General features: G+C 37.5%; 1 protein-coding gene across 1 annotated transcript in view; it reads left to right on the forward strand.

The window, feature by feature from the left end:
• LOC105000191 (phosphatidylinositol 4-phosphate 3-kinase C2 domain-containing subunit gamma-like) overlaps positions 1 to 27,790 on the forward strand; it is a 128,733-nt gene that overhangs the window by 14,073 nt on the left and 86,870 nt on the right. The window contains exons 3-5 of the mRNA XM_010855917.1: positions 19,981 to 20,170; positions 20,657 to 20,778; positions 25,099 to 25,207. Of these exons, the coding sequence (XP_010854219.1) occupies positions 19,981 to 20,170; positions 20,657 to 20,778; positions 25,099 to 25,207 (421 nt within the window). The remainder of the gene's footprint in view (positions 1 to 19,980; positions 20,171 to 20,656; positions 20,779 to 25,098; positions 25,208 to 27,790) is intronic.

A 27,790-nucleotide genomic window follows, 5' to 3' on the forward strand; every position in this document is an offset into this window, starting at 1 on the left:
TGAATGCTGAGTTTTAAGCCAACTTTTTCACTCTCCTCTTTCACTTTCATCAAGAGGCTCTTTAGTTCTTCTTCACTTTCTGCTATAAGGGTGGTGTCATCTGCATATCTGAGGTTATTGATATTTCTCCTGGCAATCTTGATTCCAGCTTATGCTTCCTCCAGCCCAGCATTTCTCATGATGTACTCTGCATATAAGTTAAATAAGCAGGGTGACAATATACATCCTTGGTGTACTCCTTTTCCTATTTGGAGCCAGTCTGTTGTTCCATGTCCAGTTCTAACTGTTGCTTTCTGACCTGCATACAGGTTTCTTAAGAGGCATGTCAGGTGGTCTGGTATTCCCATCTCTTTCAGAATTTTCCACAGTTTATTGTGACTCACACAGTGAAAGGCTTTAGCATAGTCAATAAAGCAGAAATAGATGTTTTTCTGGAATTCTCTGGCTTTTTCAATGATCCAGTGGATGCTGGCAATTTGATCTCTGGTTCCTCTGCCTTTTCTAAAACCAGCTTGAACATCTGGAAGTTCATGGTTCATGTATTGCTGAAGTCTGGCTTGCAGAATTTTGAGCATTACTTGACTAGCATGTGAGATGAGTGCAATTGTGTGGTAGTTTGAGCATTCTTTGGCATTGCCTTTGGAATTGGAATGAAAACCGACCTTTCCCAGTCCTGTGGCCACTGCTGAGTTTTCCAAATTTGCTGGCATATTGATTGAAGTACTTTCACAGCATCTTCTTTTTGAATTTGAAATAGCTCAACTGGAATTCCATCACCTCCACTAGACCTCTATTAACTTTGTTTGTAGTGATGCTTCCTAAGGCTCACTTGACTTCACATTCCAGGGTGTCTCACTCTAGGTGAGTGATCACACCATCGTGATTAACTGGGTAGTGAAGATCTTTTTTGTACAGTTCTGTGTATTCTTTCCACCTCTTGTTAATATCTTCTGCTTCTGTCAGGTCCATACCATTTCTGTCCTTTATTGAGCCCATCTTTGCATGAAATGTTCCCTTGGTAGCTTTAATTTTCTTGAAGAAATCTGTAGTCTTTCCCATTCTGTTGTTTTCCTCTATTTCTTTGCACTGATCACTGAGGAAGGCTTTCTTATCTCTCCTTGCTATTCTTTGGAACTCTGCATTCAAATGGGTATATCTTTCCTTTTCTCCTTTGCTTTTTGCTTCTCTTCTTTTCACAGCTATTTGTATGGTCTCCCCAGACAGCCATTTTGCTTTTTTACATTCCTTTTTCTTGGGGATGGTCTTGATCACTGTCTCCTGTACAATGTCATGAACCTCCATCCATAGTCATCAGGCACTCTGTCAGATCTAGTCCCTTAAATCTATTTCTCACTTCCACTGTACAATCATAACGGATTCTATTTGGGTCATACCTGAATGGTTTAGTGGTTTCCCCCACTTTCTTCAATTTAAGTCTGAATTTGGCAATAAGGAGTTCACTTCTATGTGCCACTTAGAAAACTACAAATATTAGTTGACAGTTGACTGTGGCAAAAGACACTAGCTTGAAGACTTGAAGAGGTGTTTCAGATCCTCAGTTTCAAGGATGAGGGACTCTCAAGTTGCCTCGATTAGTGGGGGCAGGGACTAATGAGAAATCCCAAGGAAGGACTGGCTAACTGCCTGCCTCAGGAAGAACAGAAGGTCTATCACAAGGCCTGGAAGGTCCTTCCAGATTTGTGTTGAGGGCAGGTCTGGGGACCTCATGAATAGGAATCAGCCTTTCACTTAAGCTTCTGACCTTGCTACAGTTAACTCCATCCAAGGTTCACCTGGTACCAAAAATAGTCCCCTCAGGCTATTCCATCAGGATCTGACTTGGATGCCCTTCTTTAAAGTGGGCTGCAGCAGGGCAGGCACAACGATTGGCATGTCAGTGAGACAGGGTAGGATAGGGGAGGAATGAAGAGAGGGCCAGAAAAGGTGGAGATTGAAAACATGATTGTGCTCCAACCTGCATTTTATGTGTCATGCTTGAACAATGCAGTTATAGGCTGCAGTCCACAGATAGTCCCTGCTACCATTTAGAACAAAGGGAAAAACTATATATTAGATGAAGAATGTTCTTTCAGGATGAGGCCATAGAAAAAAGGTAAATAAGCTTTGTCTGCCAGAGTCTCATCCCTCCACATCCTCCAACTTCATCTGGCACACTCAGATCTGTGAGGGATGGAATTGTAGAGATGGGAGAGCTTGCCTATGTCGACTCATCTCCCCTTCCCATTGAGAGGACCTGACCAAACAAAGGAAGTGGATCTGAAGCCAGTAGATTTCTGGCAGTGAGTTAGATCTCATTATCTGCCTGCATCTCTCTGCCAGGCTAATTTTCTCACTTTCAGATGTTATGTGGTACATTCGGTTAATTAAGTTTTTTCTACAACTTTATAGTCAAGAACTTGTTCTCCTTGGGAGACTTAAAACGCATCTGGTCATCTAAACCACAGCACATTATTATTCTGTTCAGTAATTGTCTTTGACTCGCCATTTCCTACCTCTTACTTTTGAGGACCTTATAACTTGATTGTCTTTATTGAGGTTTATCCACACCACCTCTGTTATTCCCAAATGAATTCTTGTCATGGTAGATCAGTTTGGCAATATGCTTTCAGTCCTGCAGGTCTTCCCTGGTGGTTCAGTGATAAAGAATCCACCAATGCAAGAGATGGAGGAGATGCCAGTTCAGTCTTCCCCTGGGTTAGCAAGATTCTCTGGAGGAGGGCATGGACACCCATTCCAGTACTATTGCCTGGGAAATCCCATGAACAGAGGAGCCTGGTGGGCTACAGTCCATGGAGTCACAAAGAGTCAGATACCACTGAGCATGCATGTATTCATTCCTGCTTTGTCTTTTTAACTTGTGTGTACAGCCTCATCAAAAATGGCTCCCTAAGAGTCATAAAATTACTAGAAAAGAGGAGGGTGTCTGATCTAACTTTTACTCCTATCCATCTCTTGAGACTCTGGACGTCATCCACAAAGCCTCTTCAGATTATTTTAATACAGACTAGTCTTCTATAACTCTACAGAAGGTGTACTATTTCATGATATGCCTAATTTATTACTGAATTATATACTATTTAGTATATCACCTAAGTTAATCTGCTGGTTGGTTTAATCAGTTTCTCCCAAGTAAACAGAGGACTTATTTCCAATTCCAAAAGTATCTGAATGTGAAACAAGCTCTAGTCCCTTAAAATATATCAAAAAGTTTATCTTCAAAGAAAATACAATTTTAACATGAAACATCGTGTATAAAATTCATATAATAATGGCCAATATTTAATACAGTGCTTCTTACATGTCAAACCTTGTTCTAAGTACTTTTCATACAGTAACTTGTTTAATCATCATGACAAGTCTATGAGGCAGTTTTTAGATTTTTAGATCAGGAAATTGGGACCCCAGAGAAAGAAAATGATTTGACAAAGGATACAGCCAACAGGAGACAAAGCCATGATTCAAATCCAGGGGCTCATGCCCCGTAGTGTGGGGTTTTAAGTTCTACTGTGCTCAGATGCTCCCCTCGCATGTGAGGGCCACTGGAGTTGTGCTGCTTCATAATTCAGATCACAGTTTTTTGAGGTTCTTCGGAGCCCATGCTGGCTGCAGGATGATACTGTAACCTTTCCTGGGCACCTATATTCATTCCTGAATACCCCGAGCCTTGGCAGACCGAGGGCCTTCCCAGAATTATTATTCTAGCTCTGTACTGTGCCACCATCTGGTGTCCCCCAAGTGTTTGGTTCAGGATGGTGGTGCTAGTGGTAAAGAACCCACCTGGCCATGCAAGAGATATCAGAAATGGCAGTTTGACTGGGTTGAAAAGAGCCTGTGGAGAAGGGAATGGCAACCCACTCCACTATTCTTGCCTGGAAAATCCCATGGACAGAGGAGCCTGGCGGACTACAGTCCATGGGGTCACAGAGAGTCGGACATGACTAAAGTATACACACACGCTGATACAGTGGTTGGCCTGGGAGATCCCCATGGGATAACTTGATTACTGATGCCAAGAATACCTCCTGCCTTCCCACTTTTGGCACGTTACCAGATGCCTTGAACCTGTATTTTTTTCTACTTTTCTTCTCAGAGAAATCTCCAGGAGACTCAAGCTCCCATTAATTTCTAAGAGCCTGTCTCAGTAGTATCTTTTGTCCTAAAATCTCAATTATGTACCTTTATTTTTTACATGTGATTTAATATGCTTTAAGATTATCTTTTCAACTCTCCTGTAAGTTCCTTGGTCATTATCTGTAGATCAAATGTTTAGGGTCTTTCCTGTCACACTTTCCATCCAGCACTTTGAGGAACCTATTATCAAGGTTCAAGAAGCCTTGAATTGAATGTTACTATGTGTCTTTACCAGTTAAGAAGTTACTTAAACTCTCTATTATTTATACATTTAAAATTTTAAAGGAAATTGTACAATAGTCTTCTTTTAATGCTTAACATATAGAGTGAATTTATAAAAACAGGGTGGTGAATTGAAAACAATAAGGAAGCCTTAAAAAATTCTGTGTGCTCGTTTACTTGTCTGGATAAATAATATTATCTTAAGCTATGTTTTCTGAAATTATATGAATGTCAAAACTTAAGGAAAAAAATTGAAGTGTCGATGATAGAGCACATAATTTACCAAAAAGAAAACCAAGTTCAGTAATGGATCCAGCAATGCTCTTGGGGCCTCAATGAGTGTCATTAACTTGGGTATACTTATGAGAGCCCTGGTATATTTAAACCCCTTGTTCTCTTTGTTCTAACAAGCTAGAAGTATTTTATGCCACTTTTTATTCTGATATCTCTACTAAGATACAGATAAAACTAAAATGAAAATCAACCCTCTCCCACCACCACTACTAAACTCAGAGATCTGGGTCATGAATGAGGACTAAGCCATCTGAGACACAGCATGTGTGGGTACCTTAAGTGCCCGCATCCTGACTACAGTATTAGCATTAAGAGGTTGCCCCTCTTGACCCTCTTCGAGACTTGAAAGAAATAAATGGCTTTTCCCGTGTCTCTCAGGGAGTACTCTATTCATGAACAATACAGAATCCTGCTTCACTCTTGGGTATTCACATTCTGGGTTAAGAAATGATCACAAGAGCTTCAGAGGATGTGTGACATTAAAAAATCATATTACAATGAATAGCATTTAGAGAAAAATGAAAATAAAATTGGTTTACTGGCCACAAAGGTTTTTTACCTCATTGCCAACTCCTCTCTCTGCTTCCCTTACTATTTTTTGTTTTACTCCCCTTACAGCTGCGAACATTCTGCTGAATAGAATCAGCAAAGTATCACAACTCAGTCCCTGCAAATTGATACTCTCATGTAATATCTCTGCCGAGCCCACTGCTAGGCAACAAAGGCAACCATCCATTAAAGTGCCATCCAAATGGGTTGTTTCAGAATTTTCAGTCACTCTCAAACCTCAGGCGAGCTGTCCTTTAGAAACAGGCAACCTATTTCACAGGCCAGACCGGGATCATCAAGCATAAATTTCCCGGCCTACCTTCCCTCCTAAATGCAGATCCTGCTTTTCACTTTACCTATTTCCTCCACCAGAAATATGAGAAGACATTTTCCATGTCTTCCCAGATAATCCATTTGGCCTGCCACACAGATTCTTTGGTATAGTAAGTATAAGATCTCCTGCTCTTCAGCTAAAACTGTAGGCAGCTTGAAGCAAAACAGAACCCCAGACTTCAAAATACCCACTTATTTGCATCAGTGGGATATTTTGATAGCAAGAACTAGATTCTATCTGGTATCTTTGGGGAGAAGAGTTTATGTGGACTCACACTGTCACCTAACAAACTCCAGAAACAGATATGCCTGGCCAGTTTCTATTGAAAATGAAGGCCTTTTCTTCTGCTTATCTTTACCTAGCAAATACTACTTCTCTTTGCCTATTGGCCAGTATTCTCTCATATAAATTCCAGAGAGAGTCTGTCTAATTGACTTAACTAGTGGCCTTTATTGCTACTGGACAGGGTCCTTCATGCAAAGCCATCATGGATTCGGTTGTCCATTCTTGTTCTCACCATGGGCCACCCCTTCACAGAGAACAGCCTGGAGCTTGTTCTCTGAACTCTGGGCTTTAGAAGGAACAATCTGAATAATGAGGGGTCATTGGGTAGTACAGGCACAATGACTGTCCCAAGAAGTACAAGCATGAAGCTGCTGAAAATGTTGATGACATTCCAAAAGAGTGCTCCCAGGCCTCACATCACAAACACTGGAGTCAGAGTCCCTTAGCTGACAAAGTATGCAGACATGGTGCCAGAAATCCCCAGTGTCCCCAGCATTCCTTCTTGTTTATTTTTCATGGCTATAGGCTTCCCAGGTGGCACCAGTGATGAGAATCCACCTGCTAATGCAGGAGATGCAGGTTTAATCCCCAAGTTGGGAAGATGCCCTGGAGTAGGAAATGGCACCCACTCCAGTATTCTTACCTAGAGAATCCCATGGACAGAGGAGCCTGGTGGGCTACAGTTCATGGGGTTGTAAAGAGACTAACACAACTGAGCTTCCACACCTAACCTAATAAGATGAGACAAGATTCCTTATGCTCAAATGTTTCAAAACTTAGTTCAATGGCTTTCTACCTGGTTTCTCCTCAAAACTGAGAAACAGAGTATGGGACAGGAATGCAGATCCCTGGGCTCTTTTATCATTAAAATTATTTTATTTTATTTTTTTAGGACTTTGCAAATTGTCATCTTATTGTTCAGTTGCTCAGTCGTGTCCAACTCCCTGTGACCATGGACTGCAGCACGCCATACTTCCCTGTCCTTCACTATCTTCCAGAGTTTGCTCAAACTCATGTCTAGTGAGTTGGTGATGCCATCCAACCATCTCATCCTCTGTTGTCCCCTTCTCCTCCTGCTTTCAATCTTTGCCAGCATCAGGGTCTTTTCCAATGAGTCAGCTCTTCACACCAGGTGTCATCTCATGGATTGCTGAATTCCACAAACATGGGTCAAAGTTTTCTTTTGCCTTAGCTTAACTGTTGATACCTTCAGAAATGAATGCTCCCAAGAAAAACCAAATAAAAAAACAGGAGTTAGAGGAACTAACAGTTATGACCTCCAACTTTCCTTAAATTAGGACAGCACATTCAAAGGGAAATGTAAATTAAACTGGCATTTTCCAAAAAAAGTCTTCCATTAAAAAAAATGTAAGAACTAATCTGAATGAAATTGATTTTTCAAACTACTAGTTTTTAATTGCAGATAGGACAGCTTTTAGAGAGGCTTCCCAAGTGGCACAGTGGTAAAGAATCAGCCTGCCAATGCTGGAGACTCAGGTTTGATTTCTTTTTTTTTTTTTTGTATAGTATTTTCAGTTTTATTATAAAAATGCACATGCAACAAAGATTGTCATAAGTCATTTCTTGCCTCTACTTGCATTCAGCACTTGCTCCTGTGCAGCTTTCTTTGCTTTTACCATTTCAACCAGTTCCTTGTATCGTTTCATGCAGTCCTTCTTTGTCCTGCCAGGCACTGCTTCTGCTATTTTTTCCCATCTTTCAGGTGTATTTACTGGGTATGTTTTCAAAGCCTGTTCCAAAAGCTTCTGTTCTTCTGTTGTCCAAGGGGTGAAATCTGTGCATGGACCTTCAAATCGTTCTGAGGGTGCTGCATTGTCTGCCTGAGGCAACACACCATGTTCTTTCTGAAATTTATCAAAAGCCTTTTTGTTTATGTCATCCTTTTGATGAGGGTCAAGTTTTTGAAGGCTCTTTGCTTTGCCAATAACATCTTTGGCGGTTCTCTTAACTCCAGAAGAAGAAGAATGTATGTTCATGTAATTAGCAATAACTTCCCATCTTGAATTTGTTCCAGCAGGGAAGAGATTCACAGCTTTAATGAGTAATTGCAGATCATCTTCTGACCAATGTTTACTTCCGTTTCCACCTCCGCCAGCTGACTGCTCTGCATTCTTAGATGCTTGTCGCATACTAGCCTCAGCTTCCTCTTTCTCTTTTCTAATTTGCTCATTTATTTCTTCTATCTGTTTCTCCAGAGCAGCCTTTCCTACTTCTTTAGTAGAAGATGTGAGTGTTTCATTCAAGCACTGTAAACTTGCTAATTCAAGCCGATCACAAAGTTTTTCCACTTCTTCCATCATTTTAACACGTTCTGCCTCACTGTCAGAAAAGTGATTCCAGGTCTGAATGGTCTAGTGGTTTTCCCTGTGTGTGTATAGCTGCTCAGTCGTGTCTGACTCTTCGTGATCCCATGGACTATTGCTCACCAGGTTCCTCTGTCTGTGGGATTCTCCGGGCAAGAATACTGGAGTGGGTTGCCATTTCCTTCTCCAGGTTTGATTTCCTAGTCAGGAAAAATCCCCTGGAGTAGGAAATGGAACCCACTCCAGTATTCTTGCTTGGAATATCCCATGGACAGAAGAGCCTGGAGGGCTACAGCCCAAGGGGTCAAAAAGAATTGGATATGCCTGAGTGACTGAAGACACACATATGATAGCTTTTACAATAAATCCAAAAAAAAAAAAAAGCTGGCTTTTAGGGGAAGATGGGGATCAAAACCTGGAATGCCATTTTGCTGGCATAGTACTTATACATAAGACTAGTCCATCTAACGGAGAAGGTGATGGCACCCCACTCCAGTACTCTTGCCTAGAAAATCCCATGGACGGAGGAGCCTGGTAGGCTGCAGTCCATGGGGTTGCTAAGAGTCGAACACGACTGAGCGACTTCACTTTCACTTTTCACTTTCATGCATTGGAGAAGGAAATGGCAACCCACTCCAGTGTTCTTGCCTGGAGAATCCCAGGGATGGGGGAGCTTGGTGGGCTGCTGTCTATGGGGTCGCACAGAGTCGGACACGACTGAAGCAACTTAGCAGCAGCAGCAGCAGCAGTCCATCTATATTTCCCTATTTTTTTTTAATTCCATTTGCTCTAATTTGGCTAAATTTTGTAAGAAGACTCCATAAGAAAATATAAGAATTAGTTATTGTATTAAAAGCCATGGAGCCTGGAATTCTTGTTTGTATGCAGTTGAGTGCTTTTGACGAAATTTTGCCTAACACTTGCTGACCTTGTAGATGAATTCTGAAAATTTGAAGATTGGACTTGGAGGAGAGCAGGTTTTCATTCTTATAGCCAAGTTCTAAACTATGAGGAAGGATAAAAGAAAAAAAGATGAGAAACTCTAAAGTTGCCTCTTATTTTAATCCCTGTCTAACATCTCTTTTGTAGGATTTCAAGAGTCTGCCATAAGTCCGTTTCCACAGAACCGTAAATCTGTACATTTGTTTTTCCCTTGTATCTATCTTACTAGTTTACTGCCTTTTGGGCTCATATATATATTCTTCTTTTTTTTTTTTTTTTTACTTATTTAGTAGTAAGCTTTGGTAAATAAAATTTATAAGGCTTCCCTGCCAATGCAGGAGACATAAGAGACACAGGTTCGATCACTGGGTAGGGAAGATACCCTGGAGGAGGGCATGGCAACCCACTCCAGTATTCTTTCTGGAGAATCCCACGGACAGAGGAGCCTGGCAGGCTAAGTCCATGGGGTCGCAAAGAGTCAGATAAGACTGAAGCTACTTAGCACATACGCATTCTATTTCTAATAACTTTATATGTTACTTCATTTGATTCTGTCAATAGTCCAGGGGATGGCATGGTTTAGTCATCAACTATATTTCTGCTGCTGCTGCTGCTGCTGCTGCTGCTAAGTCGCTTCAGTCGTGTCCCTCTGTGCGACCCCATAGACCGCAGCCCACCAGGCTCCCCCGTCCCTGGGATTCTCCAGGCAAGAACACTGGAGTGGGTTGCCATTTCCTTCTCCAATGCATGAAAGTGAAAAGTGAAAGTGAAGTCGCTCAGTCGTGTCCGACTCTTCGTGACCCTATGGACTGCAGCCCACCAGGCTCCTCGGTCCATGGGATTTTCCAGGCCAGAGTTCTGGAGTGGGATGCCATCGCCTTATCTCCGCAACTATATTTCTAGATGGTAACAATTGAGTCTCGTGAAAGCTAACTGACTTTCTTGAGATTACAGGTGGAACTGATAAGTGAGTTTAAAGAGAACAAAACTGATTTCTTGCATAATAGGTGCTCTTCCCAGGACTCTAAACAAAATTAGGTGGGGAAAAAAACTACATAGGAAACTGATAATCTCAAATAATATGGATGTGCTTTAACTGTAGTGTCTTTGGATTAGTTGAAAGAACATAGTGAGAAAAAAAAAAAACCTAAATGTTTATAGCTGTGTTTCTCAACTTAGGGTACCATGCCATCAAAACTATATGAGATTAACATGAGATATCCATTTTTAGCATCAAAATTTTTAAGGTTAGACCATGAAGCTTAAATTTTTATCTTCACACAAATATATATACATGTTACATACCCCAAAATCATCAAGTGCTCTCTTTTTAATGTCAGATAATCTTGAATTTTTTTTAAATAAAAGTGCATAGAGAGGAATTCTTTTTAATGGTGTACCAAGATTGCATTAGCAATGATTATTCATTAAATTCATTTCAGAATGATAATTTTTGGTTAAAAATATTTTGAATACTCTTGAATACTTATTGGTCCAATATAAATTTGTAATGATATAGGAATTATCATGATAGTGTATTTTATTGAGAGTTAGATGAAGAAATTTGTTCATGGAGAATGTGAGTTGAAACTGTTTACATATGATAAAATTACAGTGTTGATGGTAAAATAAGAACATTCTCATGCAAATTCCTTCACAGAAAAGTCATTTGAGAAGTTTTCCCTGAGACTATTAAAGAGATTGACCAGTAAAATAGATCGGTGTTCTATGAAACAGCAAAATGATATCAAACTTCAGCAGTAGAAATATGCATTTTTTTGAAATTCCCATCAAGTGTTGCCTGAGAACCTTCACTCAGTCACCTAAACTACACCTTTAGGCCTTCAGTAGTTGGCCTTCCCTAGTAGCTCAGACAGTAAAGCCTCTGCCAGCAATGAAGGAGACCTGGGTTCAATCCCTGGGTGGGGAAGATCCCCTGGAGAAGGAAACAGCAATCCACTCTAGTATTCTTGCCTGGAGAATCACGTGGACAGAGGAGCCTGGCAGGTCACAGTTCATGGGGTCGCAAAGAGTCGGACATGACTGAGTGACAAAACACGCACACACACTTCAGTGGTTACTCCCATGTAGTTTATGAAGCAATTAGAAAGTTTTGCCATTTTATTTATTATATAAATTTATATTAGTAAAAATATGAACTCAAAAAATACAGTATTTAACCTGAGAAGAAAAAAACAAAAAAAAAACCTGACATGAAAGATTAGACCTGAATTTGACAGTTTTCTGAGACTGATAAACTCAATTGCCTAGTCACACATAGCTAGGAAACCTATTAGTAGCAGTTGTTTCTGATGATAAACAGTTTAAAATATTTATATAAAAAGGTACATCTGTTCTGAAGTAGAAAAGAATTTGTACATCTGTTAATGATGGAACCTATGGCTTAGGAAATTTTATCTTATTTTATGTCCCTTTGGACTATGTTCCCTAGATCCAAGAAATATTAAATTTTTTTTCTAAATGTTATTTCTATATAAAAACCAAAGGGGCATTGTTTTAGTGCTTTTATCTCACCTAGGAATTCCATACTAATCTATTGGCTTGTGCTCAGTTGCTCAGTTCAGTTTAGTTCAGTTCAGCTGCTCGGTCGTGTCCGATTCTTTGTGACCCCATGGACTGCAGCACAAAGGGCCTCCCTGTCCATCACCAACTCCCAGAGTTTACTCAAACTCATGTCCATCGAGTTGGTGATGCCATCCAACCATCTCATCCTCTGTCATCCCCTTCTCCTCCTGCCCCCAATCCCTCCCAGCATCAGGGTCTTTTCAAATGAGTCAGTTCTTCACATTAGGTGGCCAAAGTATTGGAGTTTCAGCTTCAGCATCAGTCCTTTCAATGAATATTTAGGACTGATTTCCTTTAGGATGGATGGGTTAGATCTCCTTCAGGCCAAGGGACTCTCAAGAGTCTTCTCCAACACCACAGTTCAAAAGCATCAATTCTTCGGCGCTCAGCTTTCTTTATAGTCCAACTCTCATATCCATACATGACTACTGGAAAAACCATAGCCTTGACTAGACACACCTTTGTTGGCAAAGTAATGTCTCTGTTTTTTAATATGCTGTCTAGGTTGGTCATAACTTTTCTTCCCAGGAGCAAGCGTGTTTTAATTGCATGGCAGCAGTTGCTCCGTCATGTCCAATTCTGCTCTGAGGTCCCCAGTCCTAAATTGCACCATATTTAACAACACTAGTTTATCTGACCTGTTAAATCTGACACTTGAGAAACTGGAGATGGATTTAGGTGAAAGTTGCCTTAAAACTCTAGGTTTATCATAAGAGTTCATCCTTCACCACTAATCCTCTTGCATCTTGACTGTTGAGAAATGTAAGAATAAGGCCTGGATGTATGTGTTTGAGATTATGTGAGCATGAGTACATCAGAACTCAAGATTTATGATTCATAGTCACTTCATGAGAAGTGAGTACCTGCTGTTACCATAACGCTTTCCATCCCAATACATAAAATGTGCTCAGTAAATATTTGTTGAATGAGTGAATAAATTGTAAGGTCTCCATAAATCATGATTAGTATTATACTCTTACTATTATTATTGTCTTCATGTCTTTAAACTGCTGATGAGGAAAGAAATTAATGTTTTATCCTGTACTACCTACCCATAAATTCATAAAGTCAAAGGACATCTTTAGAAATAGTGAACACTATGGAAATGAATAATGATCAAGGTCATATTTTAACTTTCTTAGCAAATTTTGGCCAAGATTGATATATAATAATGGGAAAATTTGGATTTTTTTTAAACCTAATACCAGAACAAGATAAATGGGCTTTAAGTTTTATAAAAAATGAGGGAGAAATTATTAAACATTATTGATTTATATTTTTAACATCAGGGACATGGCTGATTCTTCATAAAGAAATCACTGCATGATAACTTTGATGGATGCCAACCCAGAAAACCAGTGTTTATTACATTCGATATCTATTCCTCTTGGAAAATTTTAGTAAGCTCAGAATAGAAGGAAACTTAGATAAACATGTATTTTAAAGTGAAAAATTATAAGCATTAATGTCATTAATGTCAGAAAAAATATAATAATGCCTCTATCTTTATAGTAAAGCTTTATATTTAAGATTTGCTATATTATTATTTTCCACTTGAATAAGAAAACAAATAAAGCAATTCCAGATACTTTTCTTTTAATTTTTGAAATAATGAGAATTTAATACAGTAAGTAGTTACAAGATAAACATTCAAGAGTCAGTAGTGAAAAAAATAGAGGGGGAACTTTATATGATCACCTAAGTAGATACAGAAAATGCAGGTATTAAAATTTAGAATCACTGTTTTTTCAACTCTCTAAAAACAAATAGAAGTGTCCTTAACCTGTAGCTAAAAACTATAGAAAACATTGTGCTTAGTGGGAAAACATTAAAAGCTTTTCCCTATAATCAAACAAACCAAAAATGCCTGCTATTACTATTTTTATTTAACATTGAACTAGAAATCTTAGTAATGTAAAAGGTAACAGAAAATTCTGTCACTGTTTTCATATAACATGACTGTGTCCATTCAAATTTCAAAAGAATATACAGTATATTGTTAGAAATAATGACTTAAAATCTACTCATATATTAACAGTTATTAGGTAAAATTTAGGAAAAACTAGAATTTAAAAGCTATGATAAATCTAACAAAAGATATGCAAAACATCCACAGGAAAAAAATTCTAAAATTGTACAGAAGGATGTAAAATGAGACTCAATTAAATGGAGAAATATGCCATGTTTAGTGGTTGTATGTTTCAGTACTGTGAAGATGTTGATTCTCCCCAAATTAATTTATAGTTTAATGAATGCTACTCAAATAATTGTTCATTTATTTTGTGTATGGGTAAGCTGGATAAGCACATCAAGCTGAGCACATCATGAGAAATGCTGGGCTGGATGACTTACAAGCTGGAATCAAGATAGGTGGGAGAAACATCAACAACCTCAGATATGCAGATGATACCACTCTGATGGCAGAAAGCAAAGAGGAAGAACCAAAGAGTCTCTTGATGAGGGTGAAGGAGGAGAGTGAAAGAGCTGGCTTAAAACTAAATATTAAAATAAACTAAGATCATGGCTCCATTACTTCATGACAAATAGAAGGGGAAAAGTTGGAAGCAGTGACAGATTTCCTCTTCCTGGGCTCTAAAATCACTGTGGATGGTGACTGCAGCCATAAAATCAGAAGACGATTTCTTCTTGGCTGGAAAGCTATGACAAACCACAAAAGTCCATAGAGTCAAGGCGATGGTCTTTCCAGTGGTCATGTACAGTTGTGAGAGCTGGACTGTAAAGAAGGCTGAGCACCAAAGAATTGATGCCTTCAAACGGTGCTGGAGAAGACTCCTGAAAGTCCCTTGGACAGCAAGGAGATCAAACCAGTCAATCTTAAGGGAGATCAACCCTGAATACTAATTAGAAGCACTGATGCTGAAGCTGAAACTCCTGTATTTTGGTCATCTGATGTGAACAGCCAACTCATTGGAAAAGTCCCTGATACAGGAAAAGATTGAGGCGTCAGATGATGAGATGGTTGGATGGCATCACCGACTCACTGGACATGAATTGGGTGAACTCCAGAAGATGGTGAAGGACAAGGGAGCCTGGTGTGCTGCAGTCCATGGCATCCCAAAAAGTCAGACATGACTGGGTGACTGAACAACAACAGAAGCTTGATAAGCTGATTCTAAAATATATTCAGGAGGTCAAAGGACCTAAATTCATGGGAAAACAAAACAAAACAAACAAAAAAAACACTTAAAGAAGAACAAGGAAAAAGAATTTTCAAGACTTACTATAAATTCTAGCTATTTAAGAAAATGTAGTATTAACACAGAGATAGACAAATTGACGAGTGCAACCAAATGAAGAGGCCAAGAACAAGCCTATATGTATGTAGACCATTGGTGTTGGACAAAAGTTGAATCAGTGAGGAAAGAATGGTCTTTGCAATGGAAAAAAAAATTGGTTAAACTAATCATTGTATATCTATACTTCTAGATAGATAATTTTTTTAATTCTATTTATTATTTTTTATTTTATTTTATTTTTTAACTTTACAATATTGTATTGGTTTTTTTTAAAAAAATAAAGTTAACTCTATTTTCTGAAATAGAAAGATTATTCATTCAACAAATATTTGGGGGCTACTTACATTGCACAAGTTATTGGAAAATTTTTCTTCCAAAATATATTTGTTGTTGTTCAGTCACTAAGTCATGTCGGACTCTATGTGACCCCATGGACTGCAGCACTGCAGGCCTCTCTGTCCCTCACCATCTCCCAAAGTTTGCCCAAGTTCATGTCCAAAATATATTACTGTTAAAAAAGCAGATTACATTTCAAATAATTGTGATTTTTGACTCTTGCCTTTTTTACTTCCATCTCACACAACTTCAAAATTCTTACAAAAACATGCTCCCTTTATCTGCCTGATTCCCTTCTTCCCCTCCTCACTCTGTCAGCCACACTGCAATTTTTTGCTGTCTGTTAAGCATCAGTCATCCATCTACCTCTGAGCTTCTGGATGAGCTGTTGTTTCTTTCTAGAATATCCTCCAACAGAAATTCCTATGGTCTATGTTCTTGGCAAATTAAGTTTGTCAAATCACTCCGCCCATCTTTTCAGTGAGATTATCCTTGACCATCCTGCTTAAGGGGTTTCCCTGGTAGTTCAGCTGGTAAAGAATCTGCCTGCAATGCAGGAGACCCCAGTTCGATTCCTGTGTCAGAAGATTCGCTAGAGAAGCAATAGGCCATCCACTCCAGTATTCTTGGACTTCCCTTGTGGCTCAGCTGGTAAAGAATCCACCTGCTATTGTGGGAGGCCTGGGCTTGATCCCTGGGTTGGGAAGATCCCCTGGTGAAGGGAAAGGCTATCCACTCTAGTATTCTGGCCTGGAACATTCCATGGACTGTATAGTCCATGGGGTCACAAAGAGGCGAACAGGCCTGAGTGACTTTCACTTTCATCCTGCTTAAAACAGCAACTGTTTCCTACCGCATATTCCTTCTCCCCAATTTCTATCTTAGTTTCTTCTATGGTTTATATTACTTTCTCAAATCCTATATTTTTATGTTTATTTCATGATAGTTTATATTCACATTATAGAAACTTTATAAGGGGAGACATTTCTGTCTGGTTTTCTCATTGGTATATCCTAGTATGCACCTGGCATATAACAAGAGTAAAACTAGTGCAAGTGTCATCTGTGTCTGTGTGTCTGCTCATTTGCACAAGTGTATAGAGGAACCGCAAAAGAAAACTACCAAACTCTTCATACTGGCTATCTGGGGGGAGGAGAGTGGTAATGGAAGAAGGATGAGGCAAACCTTTTACATTTTACTTAATATTTTACTGTGCAGCTTGAATTGCATTTTATTTCTAAAAAAGCAAATATTTTAGTGTGCCTGGAGTTTCTTTCATAATTCATAAAACAGATCAAATAGGGTAGCAAAACCCCAAACCTGTGGACAGCATCCAAAACAGAAGTAACAAGGTATTCCTAAGAACAAGCAGGGAAGGGCAGATCATGAAGTTACAAGACTTGTGTAACAGAATCTTATGGGAGGAAGCTAAGGAGGCCACAGTTACCTGGTGGACCTGAGAACAAGGCTTCACAGAGCTCACAGGTACTCACTGGAAAGCCGAGCAGGCCAATTTGATAAGCTATGAAGCAGCTGAAATGGGGAAGGACTTTTACACACTCCAGTTCACAAGGAAGGGCAAGGGTCCATGGAAAATCTGAAAAGGTTGGAGAAGTCTATAAACTCTCAAAGGTAACTGACACTTCCTCCCTAGAAAAAGTCCTAAGCTGAAGACAAACTGCCATAAATATAATCCGAATGAAAGGAGAAAGATTGTAGGAGCAAAGGAAAAACAAAATCCAGAAAAAATTGGGGGCAAAGAGACCAGCCAAAGCAGCATATCTCAGAAAGTATGAAACAGTGTTTTTTTACCTGTGACAGCAACAGAAAAGAGGGCTTAAGATCCTGAGAACCCTCTACTCCTTCCTGAAAGTTTAATTTCATCTTAAAATGAATAAGTAAGATGGATCATGTCTGAATGTCATACAAAATTAGAATTTTTAAAAAAGAAATAAAATGCAAATAAAATCTCTTCAATGAAAGTATGCCAGAAAGACATTCCTAACAAAGGGATAAACTGTTATATTTCAAATTGAGCTAAAAGAAATTAAGAAAATGATAAAGATATGGAAGAGCAATGTAAATTATAATTAGAGAAAACTCAAAAATGAAATGATGAAACCTCCCCAAAACTAGAAAATAAAACATACTTTAATAAAGTCCCTGAAGAAGAAAACCAAAGTAATATATCAAAACAATATCAAAACTAAATTGTATATTTAGTATTTTGATGAATATTAACATCATAATTCAAGAAGTTTTCAGAAAAATGAAAAGACTTGAAATTACATATGAAAAAGACACTTTGCATATTGAGAAAGTTACCCAGAATAACCAACCTGAAACATATTTTTGGAGAAAGTATTGGATTTGAGGGGGGAAAAAAAGCTTGCTTTAAGCATCTAGGCAAAAAGATCAATTCACTTGTAAGGGAAAGAAGTTCAGACTGTCATAAGAATTTTGGGTCATAATCCTTTATTCCTGAAGAAAATTAAATAATATTTTTATGACCCCCAAAAAGGAAAACGTGAGCCACGGGTATTGTAACCAGTAAAATTGACTTTCATGCATAAAGGCCACAGAAAAACTGTTATCAACACCCAGAACTCAGAAACTTACTTCCTTGAGCACTTCTGGTGGAATTTGCCAGAAAATGAGCATCAGATAGTCAAAATGACAGAGGGATGTGACATAGGACTGGTAGAGCATATCATATTTAATGATAGTCAGAAGAGGGAATGTGTAATATGTATAGTATAGATACCATATAGTGCAGATAGAATAGCTCTGTAAAAAATGGGAGTGAAATAGGAAGCACATATGAAAAGTGAAGTAGGCATAAAGATTGCTTTATTAGATGAACTGGGATAAAAAGGATAACACTGCAATCAGATACTGGAGAAGAAGGGCACAGAGGATAAAGGGTATTATCTGAAGATATTTATTATACCATTAGGACACAATTGCAAACCTTCTTAAATATAAATAATCATAATAATAAAGCAGAGATGATCCAAAACCAAACTAAAAAATAAAATAAAGACCAGAGTGAAAAGCATTCCATGTAAAATATGTGTATATTAAATATAGTATTATAGTATACAACTTCTTAGAAAATAGTTGACAGAGGAAATCAAATATATTTGAAAATAAAACAATGAAAGTCAAATCATAATTTTTAAAAAATGTTTAAATATAGGGGGAAGAAGGGAATAGTATAGAGAGTTCAGGGATAGATGTTGGGCTTCTTGGAATATACACTGTTTTGATAGATATAACTTCTGGAATTGTTTAAGTATTTTAAATGAATTGATGTTTTAAATTATTCCTAAAAAATAGAATACAAAAATCCGAGACCACATTACCTGTCTCCTGAGAAACCTGTATGCGGATCAAGAAGCAAGAGTTAGAACTGCACATGGAACAGAGAACTGGATCACAATCGGAAAAGGAGTACATCAAGGCTGTGTATTGCCACCCTGCTTATTTAAGTTATATGCAGAGTACCTCATGTGAAAAGCACAAGCTGGAATCAAGATTGTTGGGAAAAATATCAACAACCTCAAATATGCAGATAATACCATTCTAATGGCTGAAAGTAAAGAGGAATTAACGAGTCTCTTGATGACAGTGAAAGAGGAGAGTGAAAAAGCTGGTTTAAAACTCAACATTCAAAAAATTAAGATCATGGCATCCAGTCCCTTCACTTCATGGCAAATAGAAGGGGAAAAAAATGGAAACAGTGACAGACTTTATTTTCTTGGGCTCTAAAATAACTGCAGATGGTAACTGCAGCCATGAAATTAGAAGATGCTTGCTTCTTGGAAGAAAAGCTATGACAACCTAGACAGTGTACCAAAAAGCAGAGACATCACTTTGCTGACAAAGGTCTGCCTAGTCGAAGTTATGGTTTTCCCAGTAGTCATGTATGCATGTGAGAGTTGGACCATAAAGAAGGCTGAGTACTGAAGTACCAACGCTTTTTTTTTTTAATATAAATTTATTTATTTTAATTGGAGGCTAATTACTTTACAAGTACCGATGGTTTTAAACTGTGGTGTTGAAGAAGACTCTTGAGAGTCCCTTGGACTGCAAGGAGATCAAGCCAATCAATCCTAAAGGAAATCAACCCTGAACATTCGTTGAAGGACTGATGGTGAAGCTGAAGCTCCAATACTTTGGCCACCTAATGGGAAGAGCTGATTCATTGGAAAAGACCCTGCTGCGAAAGATTGAAGGCAGGAGGAGAAGGGGACAACAAAGGGTGAGATAGTTGGATGGTATCACGGACTCAATGGACATGAGTTTGAACAAACTCCAAGAGTTAGTAGAGGATAGAGGAGCCTGGTGTGCTACAGTCCATGGGGTTGCAAAGAGTTGGACATGACACAGTACTGAACAACAACAAAAATAGAAATTTAAAGAATTTCTATTTTTGAAAAATTTAAAGAAGTCAAGATAGAAATATTGCAATTAGTTTTATATTTCACCACGGAAGTTTCTCTTATATTTGCTAACAGCTCAAGATGTGAATTTGAAGTTGGTAAAAATAATGTTTACTATTAATAGTGTACTCCAAATCAATAGGCATGGTCCTTGACTTTCCCATCCACATCTAACACAAGGAAATGACTCAAGTGAAATGGGTCAACTCAGGGGGAACATCACTCACTATCTTATATTTTTTTCATTTCTCTAGGAAAATAAAGGAAAGTCTGGAGTGCTTCCCTGTGAAATTGAATAACTTGATCCATACACTTGCACAAATGACAGCCATAAGCCCTGCCAAATCGACTTCACAGACGTTTTCCCAGGAATCCTGTATGTCAGGTGCAAGCAGGTCAATACAAAGAGCAACAGTCTTAGGGTTCAGCAAGAAAACCAGCCATGTAAGTTTCAAGACTGTCATCTTAACTTAAATATCATTTGACTACATCTCCCACTGTGCTTCACCGTACACATTCTTCCTGATACCATGCTTATTTTTTTTAATATGCATATGAAAAATCATTTAAGTGTGCCATTAAGGAGGATGTTCCAAGGAGAAATCATAACAACCAGAGCTGTTAGTAGAGAATCTCAAAGAGAACAGTTCCTGCCCTGTAGTAGACTATAAATCAAGAACCAATTAAAACGTCCACAAGGAAAGAAGAACAGAAATTAGGCGGTCTGTTCCTAGCACCTAAGATTATGGTATCTTTCTATACCGTGTGTTTATAGGTAATTTTGCCTTTACAAAATGCACCTCTTGTCTTTTGTGATGATTTTTTTTTTGCAGAAATTATTGCTTTGTTTAGTTTACACGGAGCCAGATTTTAGAATGTATGGAAGGTTGATACTGCCGTCTTTTGATTTTGTCTTCTTCTTTTCTGCAGCTGTATCTAATCCAGGTGACTCACAGTAACAACGAAACAAGCCTGACAGAAAAGTCATTTGACCAGTTTGCAAAACTTCACAGCCAACTTCAAAAGCAGTTTGCATCACTGACCCTCCCAGAGTAAGGATTGTCCTCCTTGGGGTTTTGCGTTCAGTACTTGCCCTTGAACATAAGGAGAAATTATGGTTATGGGGTTTTCTATTTGTGAACAATACAGCATTCTGATTCTAGTTCCACTGAACCTATCCAAGCAGTCTCTATTGCTCTCAGAATAAAGAACCTTTTGTCTCGTAAAACAGAAAAAAGTTTTTAATTTTGTCTGCTTTCAGGCATTGGTGTTTTAGACAAAAAAATCAGAACCAATTTCATTTTTCATCAATTATCAGTAAAATTGTTTTCTTTGCCTGTTTTTAAAATTTAATCTTTTTCTAGAATTTTCTGTTAAAATAAAATTGAAAATGCAGAATGAAATTGGATATTATCTTCTCTTTCAGCAAATACTGGTGACAAAAAACTGGTATTTTTTTTGCTGTATAAGAAAAATTTATCAGTATCAATTAGTATACAAGTAAAATTTATTCACATCAATTCATTTTTGTTATTAATTATTAACTTGATCCCTGGGGAAGGAAATGGCAACCCACTCCAGTATTCTTGCCTGGAAAATCCCATGGACAGAGGAGCCTGGCAGGCTACAGTCTATGGGGCCGCAAGTGTCAGACACGACTAAGCACAGAGCACACACATTAACTTGAAATTGGGTTATCTAAGTTTAACTTGTTATTAGCTTCATTTTGCAGTCCTGAGAACCACTGCTTCAGTTCATGTTATAGCAAAAACATATTAAGCATAAACAAAGGGTATAATTCAAAATAACTTCTGATTAAATAAATCTTCTAAAATTTATCATTTAGAACTAGCCAAATTTAGATTATAGACTTGAGTATGTGGAATATCTTGACTTTTAAAGAAGGAACTTCTTAGAAATTAGATATTTGCACTTAGGCATATCAAATGTTACCTGTAGAGTAGTTTCTTGGTATCCACAAAGGATTGGTTCTAGGACCCCCCTCCTGTGGACACCAAAATCCTTGCATGCTCAAGTCCTACACATAAGATGACATAGTGTTTACATATAACCTACCCTCTTACTTTAAAGTCTCCTCTTACCTTAAATCACCTCTAGATTTCTTATAATATCTAATACAATATAAATGCTATGTAAATAGTTGTAAATACAATGTAAATGCTATGTAAATGTTTTCTGGCATGCAGCAAATTTAAATTTTGCATTTTGGAACTTTCTGGATTATTTTTTCCTAATAGTTCAATCTACAGTTGATTGAATATGCAGATGTCGAACCTGCAGATAGGGAGAGCCAAATGTACCAGGATTTTTCTTGAGTAAATGGTCCTTTAACAATAGGAATGTTCATACCTGACCTGACATACTTGGTACATGTGGATTTTCATTAGACTTTCAGAGTTTAGTCACTTACCAAAGTATAAATCTAAGCAACATCACCAGTGGATGGAAAGATAGTGGGCATTATTGAAGACTGAGTAGTTTACATTCATGAAACTCTATACTTGCAGATATCTCAAAAATTTTGAAATACAAATGCTTTAAAAATAAGAAAGTCATCAGAGTAAGAGACTGACAGGGAAGGAATGTCATTGTGAAAACTTAAAGACAACATCAGCTTTAAGAATTATTGAAAAACATCTAATATGATAACTGAAGAAAAGAAAATACTGGCCAAAAAATTTAAAGTCCAACTACAAATACTGAATTCAACAATAGTGGTTTCCATTGTATCTTACTTATTAATGATTTAGAAATTACGTTCGTTCATTTCTGTAAATGGTTGTTCCTTTAGGTTTCAAAAATGTCTCTCTTCTACTCTTTTCTCTCCTCAATACATATTAGTATAACCTGTAAAACTTTAAAGTGTCAGTAATCTCTTTCCATGTGCCTCGTCTCGATTTTCAGCTTTAGTTAGGATTCTGCTTTGCTCAACAACTCCTGCCAGGTAATGGGACCTAAATTGATTTTAAAACCATTCAAGCAACATGTGGAAGGGAGGAATATTTAGTCCTTTGTGCCCTGAACAATATTTGTATGCTGACAGTCCCAAAGGAGCTCAAGCTTATAGCAATGCATATAGATGAAGGATGAGGGCAAGATTTCCTCTGACTCCTAAATTTACTAAAAGAAGCTTTATGCAAATTATGTAAATCCAATCTAGAAAGTATGATCAGAAAGTTCAAATTAGACATATTGTAAAACAGTGGTCTTCAAATCAGGTTGTTTATACTTCTTGGTACCTTCTGAGAATACACAGACATAGGAATCTTCCTTGAAATTAATCATCTTTAAAGTCATCTGCATGAGGGCTTCCCTGGTGGCTCAACGGTAAAAAATCCACTTGCCGATGCAGGAGGCACAGGTTTGATCCCTGGTCCAGCAAAATCCTACATGCTGCAGAGCAACTAAGCCTGTGCACCACAAGTATTTAGCCTACGCTCTGGAGCCTGGGAGCAGCAACAACTCAAGCACGCACGCCCTAGAGCCTGTGCTCTGCAGTAAGAGGAGCCACCGCAATGGGAAGCCCTCGCACTGCAGGTAGAGAGGAGCCCCCACTCACAACAACTAGAGGAAAAACCCACGCAGCAACCAAGACCCAGCACAGCAAAAAATAAATGAATAAAATTATAAAATAGAATTAAAACTCATCTACTTGGGAAAGGTTGATTTCCTTTTCCTGGCTTACTTTCACCATCGCTCTTCTCCCAGCCATCCAGGATTTTATATTGATACACTGTCCCAGCGAGTACAAAGTCTCTGAGGCTCAAATAAAGGGCAAACCAAAATATCGGTATTGGTACTGAGAAAATGAATTATTCTAATAACTGGATATCAAATCTGTTTGCAGGTCAGGTTTTTCTTAATCTGTGGTGTGAACAGAACTAAGAGAAGACTTGTCAGCACCATCAGATAAAATATTCTAAAAAATCATTTTCAAGAACTATTACTATGTTATATTTGACATATAACTCAAAAGCACTTCAAACAATTGAAGGATATTACTGGAGCTGAATTCCTTAATTCTCATATATTTATTTATATGCAATATTTTTTAGTACATCCATCTATAAAAATGGAATAGAACTAATGTTGAACTCCATTTTATTCTAGCAATAAAGAAAACTCATCCACAAATAAACAAATTAATATTTAAAACCAGCAAAATCTATCTACTTACCAAATGTATTTCTGTGCTTTGATTAATTATATATGATACTAAATTTTATAACTAAATCTGGATAAAAACTTTTAATACTTTAAGTCTTAGAACCACAAAAGTTAAAAAGTAAAATATCAATTATTTAAAGACACAGACATATTATTTTAGATTTCCCTGATGTTTCTGACAAGAAGCAATGGATAGGATGTCCTGCGGTTGTCACATACTTTGGTGTGTTTGCTGACAACCCTTTACCATCCCCCGTGCTCCTTTGCCCAGGGGAAGGTCTAGACCAAAGCAGCAGAAGATGAAGGAGGCAAGAGCAAGACTGCAGTCAGAGGGAGCTGCTAGATAGTTTCTAAAACGATGCATTTAACCAGAAAATTTAAAGTGTTAGTCGCTCAGCTGTGTCCAGCCCTTTGTGACCCATGGACTGTAGTCCGCCAAGACTCCTCTGTCCATGGAATTCTCCAGGCAAGAATACTGGAGTGGGTAGCTATTCCCTTCTCCAGGGGATCTTCCTGACTGAAGAAGTAAACCTGAGTCTCCTGCATTGCAAACAGATTCCTTGCCATCCGAGCTACCAGAGAAGCCCTTAAGCAGCAAAACCTATTGCCTTTAACACCTCATGCCACCCAATAATTGGTCGTAATCAATGTCCAACCCATCAAGATGAATCATCAGATAGCAAAGAGGAAATTCTGCAAGTCAGACCTCTGAGGAAAGTGATACTTTGTTCCAAAAGACTAAGACCAGATGGAAGCATATGTCACTTGGTGAAATGTTTAATTTAGCTAGTGTAGCAGTGTCTCTAGTGAACCCAGAAGCAACAATACCATCTGACTTTTTGGGAAAATTATGAATCATTAAATTTCAGAAAGTATTTATTAACCCCCACATGTATTAAAAGACAAAATGTGTGGTCTGCCATAAACACAGTAAGAGGGAAAATATATATTAGTTTAGTGTGCTAAATTAAATTAAATGTGTTAATATTAATAACAGTTAAAATAGCACATGTCCACAGCCATGTTCATAAAACTCTCAGAACTAATCATGTATTCTGTGGTTTTATAAAAAAATGTTTTCATTGGCTCTTCCATCTGATGCAGCTAAAACTCCATGAACAATTCTAAGATACAGACACCAATTTTCAAACTAATGAAAATATACTTTTTTTCTTTTAAAACAGGTTTCCTCATTGGTGGCACTTACCTTTTACAAATTCAGATCACAAAAGGTTCAGAGATCTAAATCATTACGTGGAACAGATATTAAATGGACCGTATGAAGTTGCAAATGTATGTTACAATTTACTTTTTATATTTTACATAACATATGGACTGTTTTATATATCATTACTGGGAATACTTTTAAATACCTTATACCATCTTTAGTCCTACATCTACTCAACACATGTGCAAATTAAAGTTATCTTGTCAATTCCATGCAAAAACCAACCAGGGTTTTAGTTGAAATTGCATCTTAATATGTTTCGATCCATTGTCATATACCCATTTAAGTATTTTTAGAATGTTCTTTCAATAATAGTTTACTGTTCTATGCATAAAGGTCTTAAAAATATTTTGTTATACCAGATATGGTACTTTTAAAAATCCTTTTTCACCAGTATATAGATGGAATTGATTTTATATTTTGACGTCTTACCCAACAGTCTTACTAACTTCACGTTTATTTCTAATAATCATCTGTGTAATCATCCATGTTGTTTCTGAAATTTCAATTTATGACCATATCATCTGCAGATAACAAGAGGTTTTTTATTTATATAGTAATGGAACAAGTTAAAAGTTTTAGTTGCTCAGTCGTATCCAACACTTTTTGACCCCATGGGCTGTATCCCGCCAGGCTCCTCTCTCCATGGAATTCTCCAGGCAAGAATACTGGAGTGGGTTGCCATTTCCTTCTCCAGGAGATCTTCCCGATCCAGGGATCAAACCTGGGCCTCCCGCACTGCAGGCAGATTCTTTACCATCTGAGCCACCAGGTTCCAAAATTTATTTGTGCATTTCTTTTCCTTGCTATTTCATACTCTTTAGGGCTTCTAGTATGTACTGAATTGAAATAGTAATGGTGGATATACTTATGTTATTCCTGAATCCAGGGAAGAAGCATCTAATACTTCTTCATTAAGTATGTAAGTTTTTATGGGCTTCCCTGATAGTTTCATTGATAAAGAATCTGCCTGCAATGCAGGAGACCCCAGTTGGATTCCTGGGTCAGGAGTGGAGTGGGCTACTCACTCCAATATTCTTGGGTTTCCCTTGTGGCTGAGCTGGTAAAGAATCTACCCGCAATGCGGGAGACCTGGGTTCGATCCCTGGGTTGGGAAGATCCCCTGGAGAAGGAAAAGGCAACCCACTCCAGTATTCTGGCCTGGAGAATTTCATGGACTGTATAGCCCATGGGGTCGCAAAGAGTCGGACACGACTCAGCGACTTTCACTTTCAAGTATGTACGTTTTATAAGTACCCTTTATTGTTTTATTTCCTTTTGTTTCTAGATTGTATTAGTTTTTACAGTGAAGCTTGAATTTATCAAATTTTTTTCCTGAATCTATTGGGCTAATCAATGATCATCCAATAATCCTGGTTTTCTCCTTTATTGTGTTAATGTGGTGAATTACACTGCTGAACTTTCTAATTTTAAACAAGTTTGCTTTACTAAAATAAACTTCACATTGTTGTATGTATTATCCTTTTTATGTATTATTGGATTTGATTTAACACTTTTTTCTTTACTATTTGTTTACATCTTTGTTTATGATAGAGACTGGCCTGAAGTTTTGCCTTCTTACAAAGTCATTACCAGGTTTCAGAATCAAGAATATGCTGGCCTCATAATATTAATTGCAAAGAGTTATAGCTTTCCCCACACACAGACACACACTCTGGAAGAGTTTGTATAAAATTGGTTTTATTTCTTCAATGTGTAAAGTCATGTAGGTCTGGAGATTCAATTTGTTTGAGTTGTAAGTCATTTCATATTTTCTATTTATTCTTGGTTCCATTTGTTAAGTTACATTTCTCTAGGAGTTTGTGCTAATCTATTGGTATAAAGTTATTCATAATATCATATTATAATCTTTTAAACATTTATAGGATCTGAACAGATATTCACTCTTTGATTTCTCACACATACCATTTCCTGATCAGTACTTCTGAGAATTATGAATTTTACCAGTCTTCGCAAAATATGAAACTTGGAATTTATTGACACTCTCTATTGTGTTATTTCACTATTTCATTTATTTTTTATCTTTATTATTTTCTTCCTTTGCCTCCTTTCTATTAATAACATCCTCACATAGCTAATTATTTTCAACCTATCCTCACTTACCCATTTAAAATTCTAAATCATTTCTTCTAATCAAGTTTTAATAGCACCCCATAAGTTTTTATATTTAGTATTATATTTTATCATTCTTCCAAACTATTTATAAAATTTTCACTGTGAATTTTCCTAGACTCGTGGATTAAGTCTCTTTAACCCACTTGAGTTTTATGTGCTGTACCAAAAATATACTATATCCGTAAACTTAATAAATACTTATTATTGTTGTTTTATGCAATCAATATATCTTTAATATTACTCAGATATATCATTTCCATTGCTTCCTGTAAACTCTGGATTTCCATCTTGGAATTTTTTTCCCCTCTACCTGAAGAACATTGTCTACTATTCCCTTGAATATGAAGTTCCTGCTCAAAAAAAAAAAAAAAAAAAAAAAACTCTGTATTTGCATATGTCTGAAAAGTTTTTATTTTACCTACATTCTTGAAGGATATTTTTGCTGAGTATGGTATTTGGATAGCAGTGATTTTTATTCTAAAAAACTTTAAAGCTATCATTTCATTGTCTTT

Source organism: Bison bison, unplaced genomic scaffold (genome assembly GCF_000754665.1).
Source record: "Bison bison bison isolate TAMUID 2011002044 unplaced genomic scaffold, Bison_UMD1.0 scf7180017864370, whole genome shotgun sequence".
Lineage (NCBI taxonomy): Eukaryota > Metazoa > Chordata > Mammalia > Artiodactyla > Bovidae > Bison > Bison bison.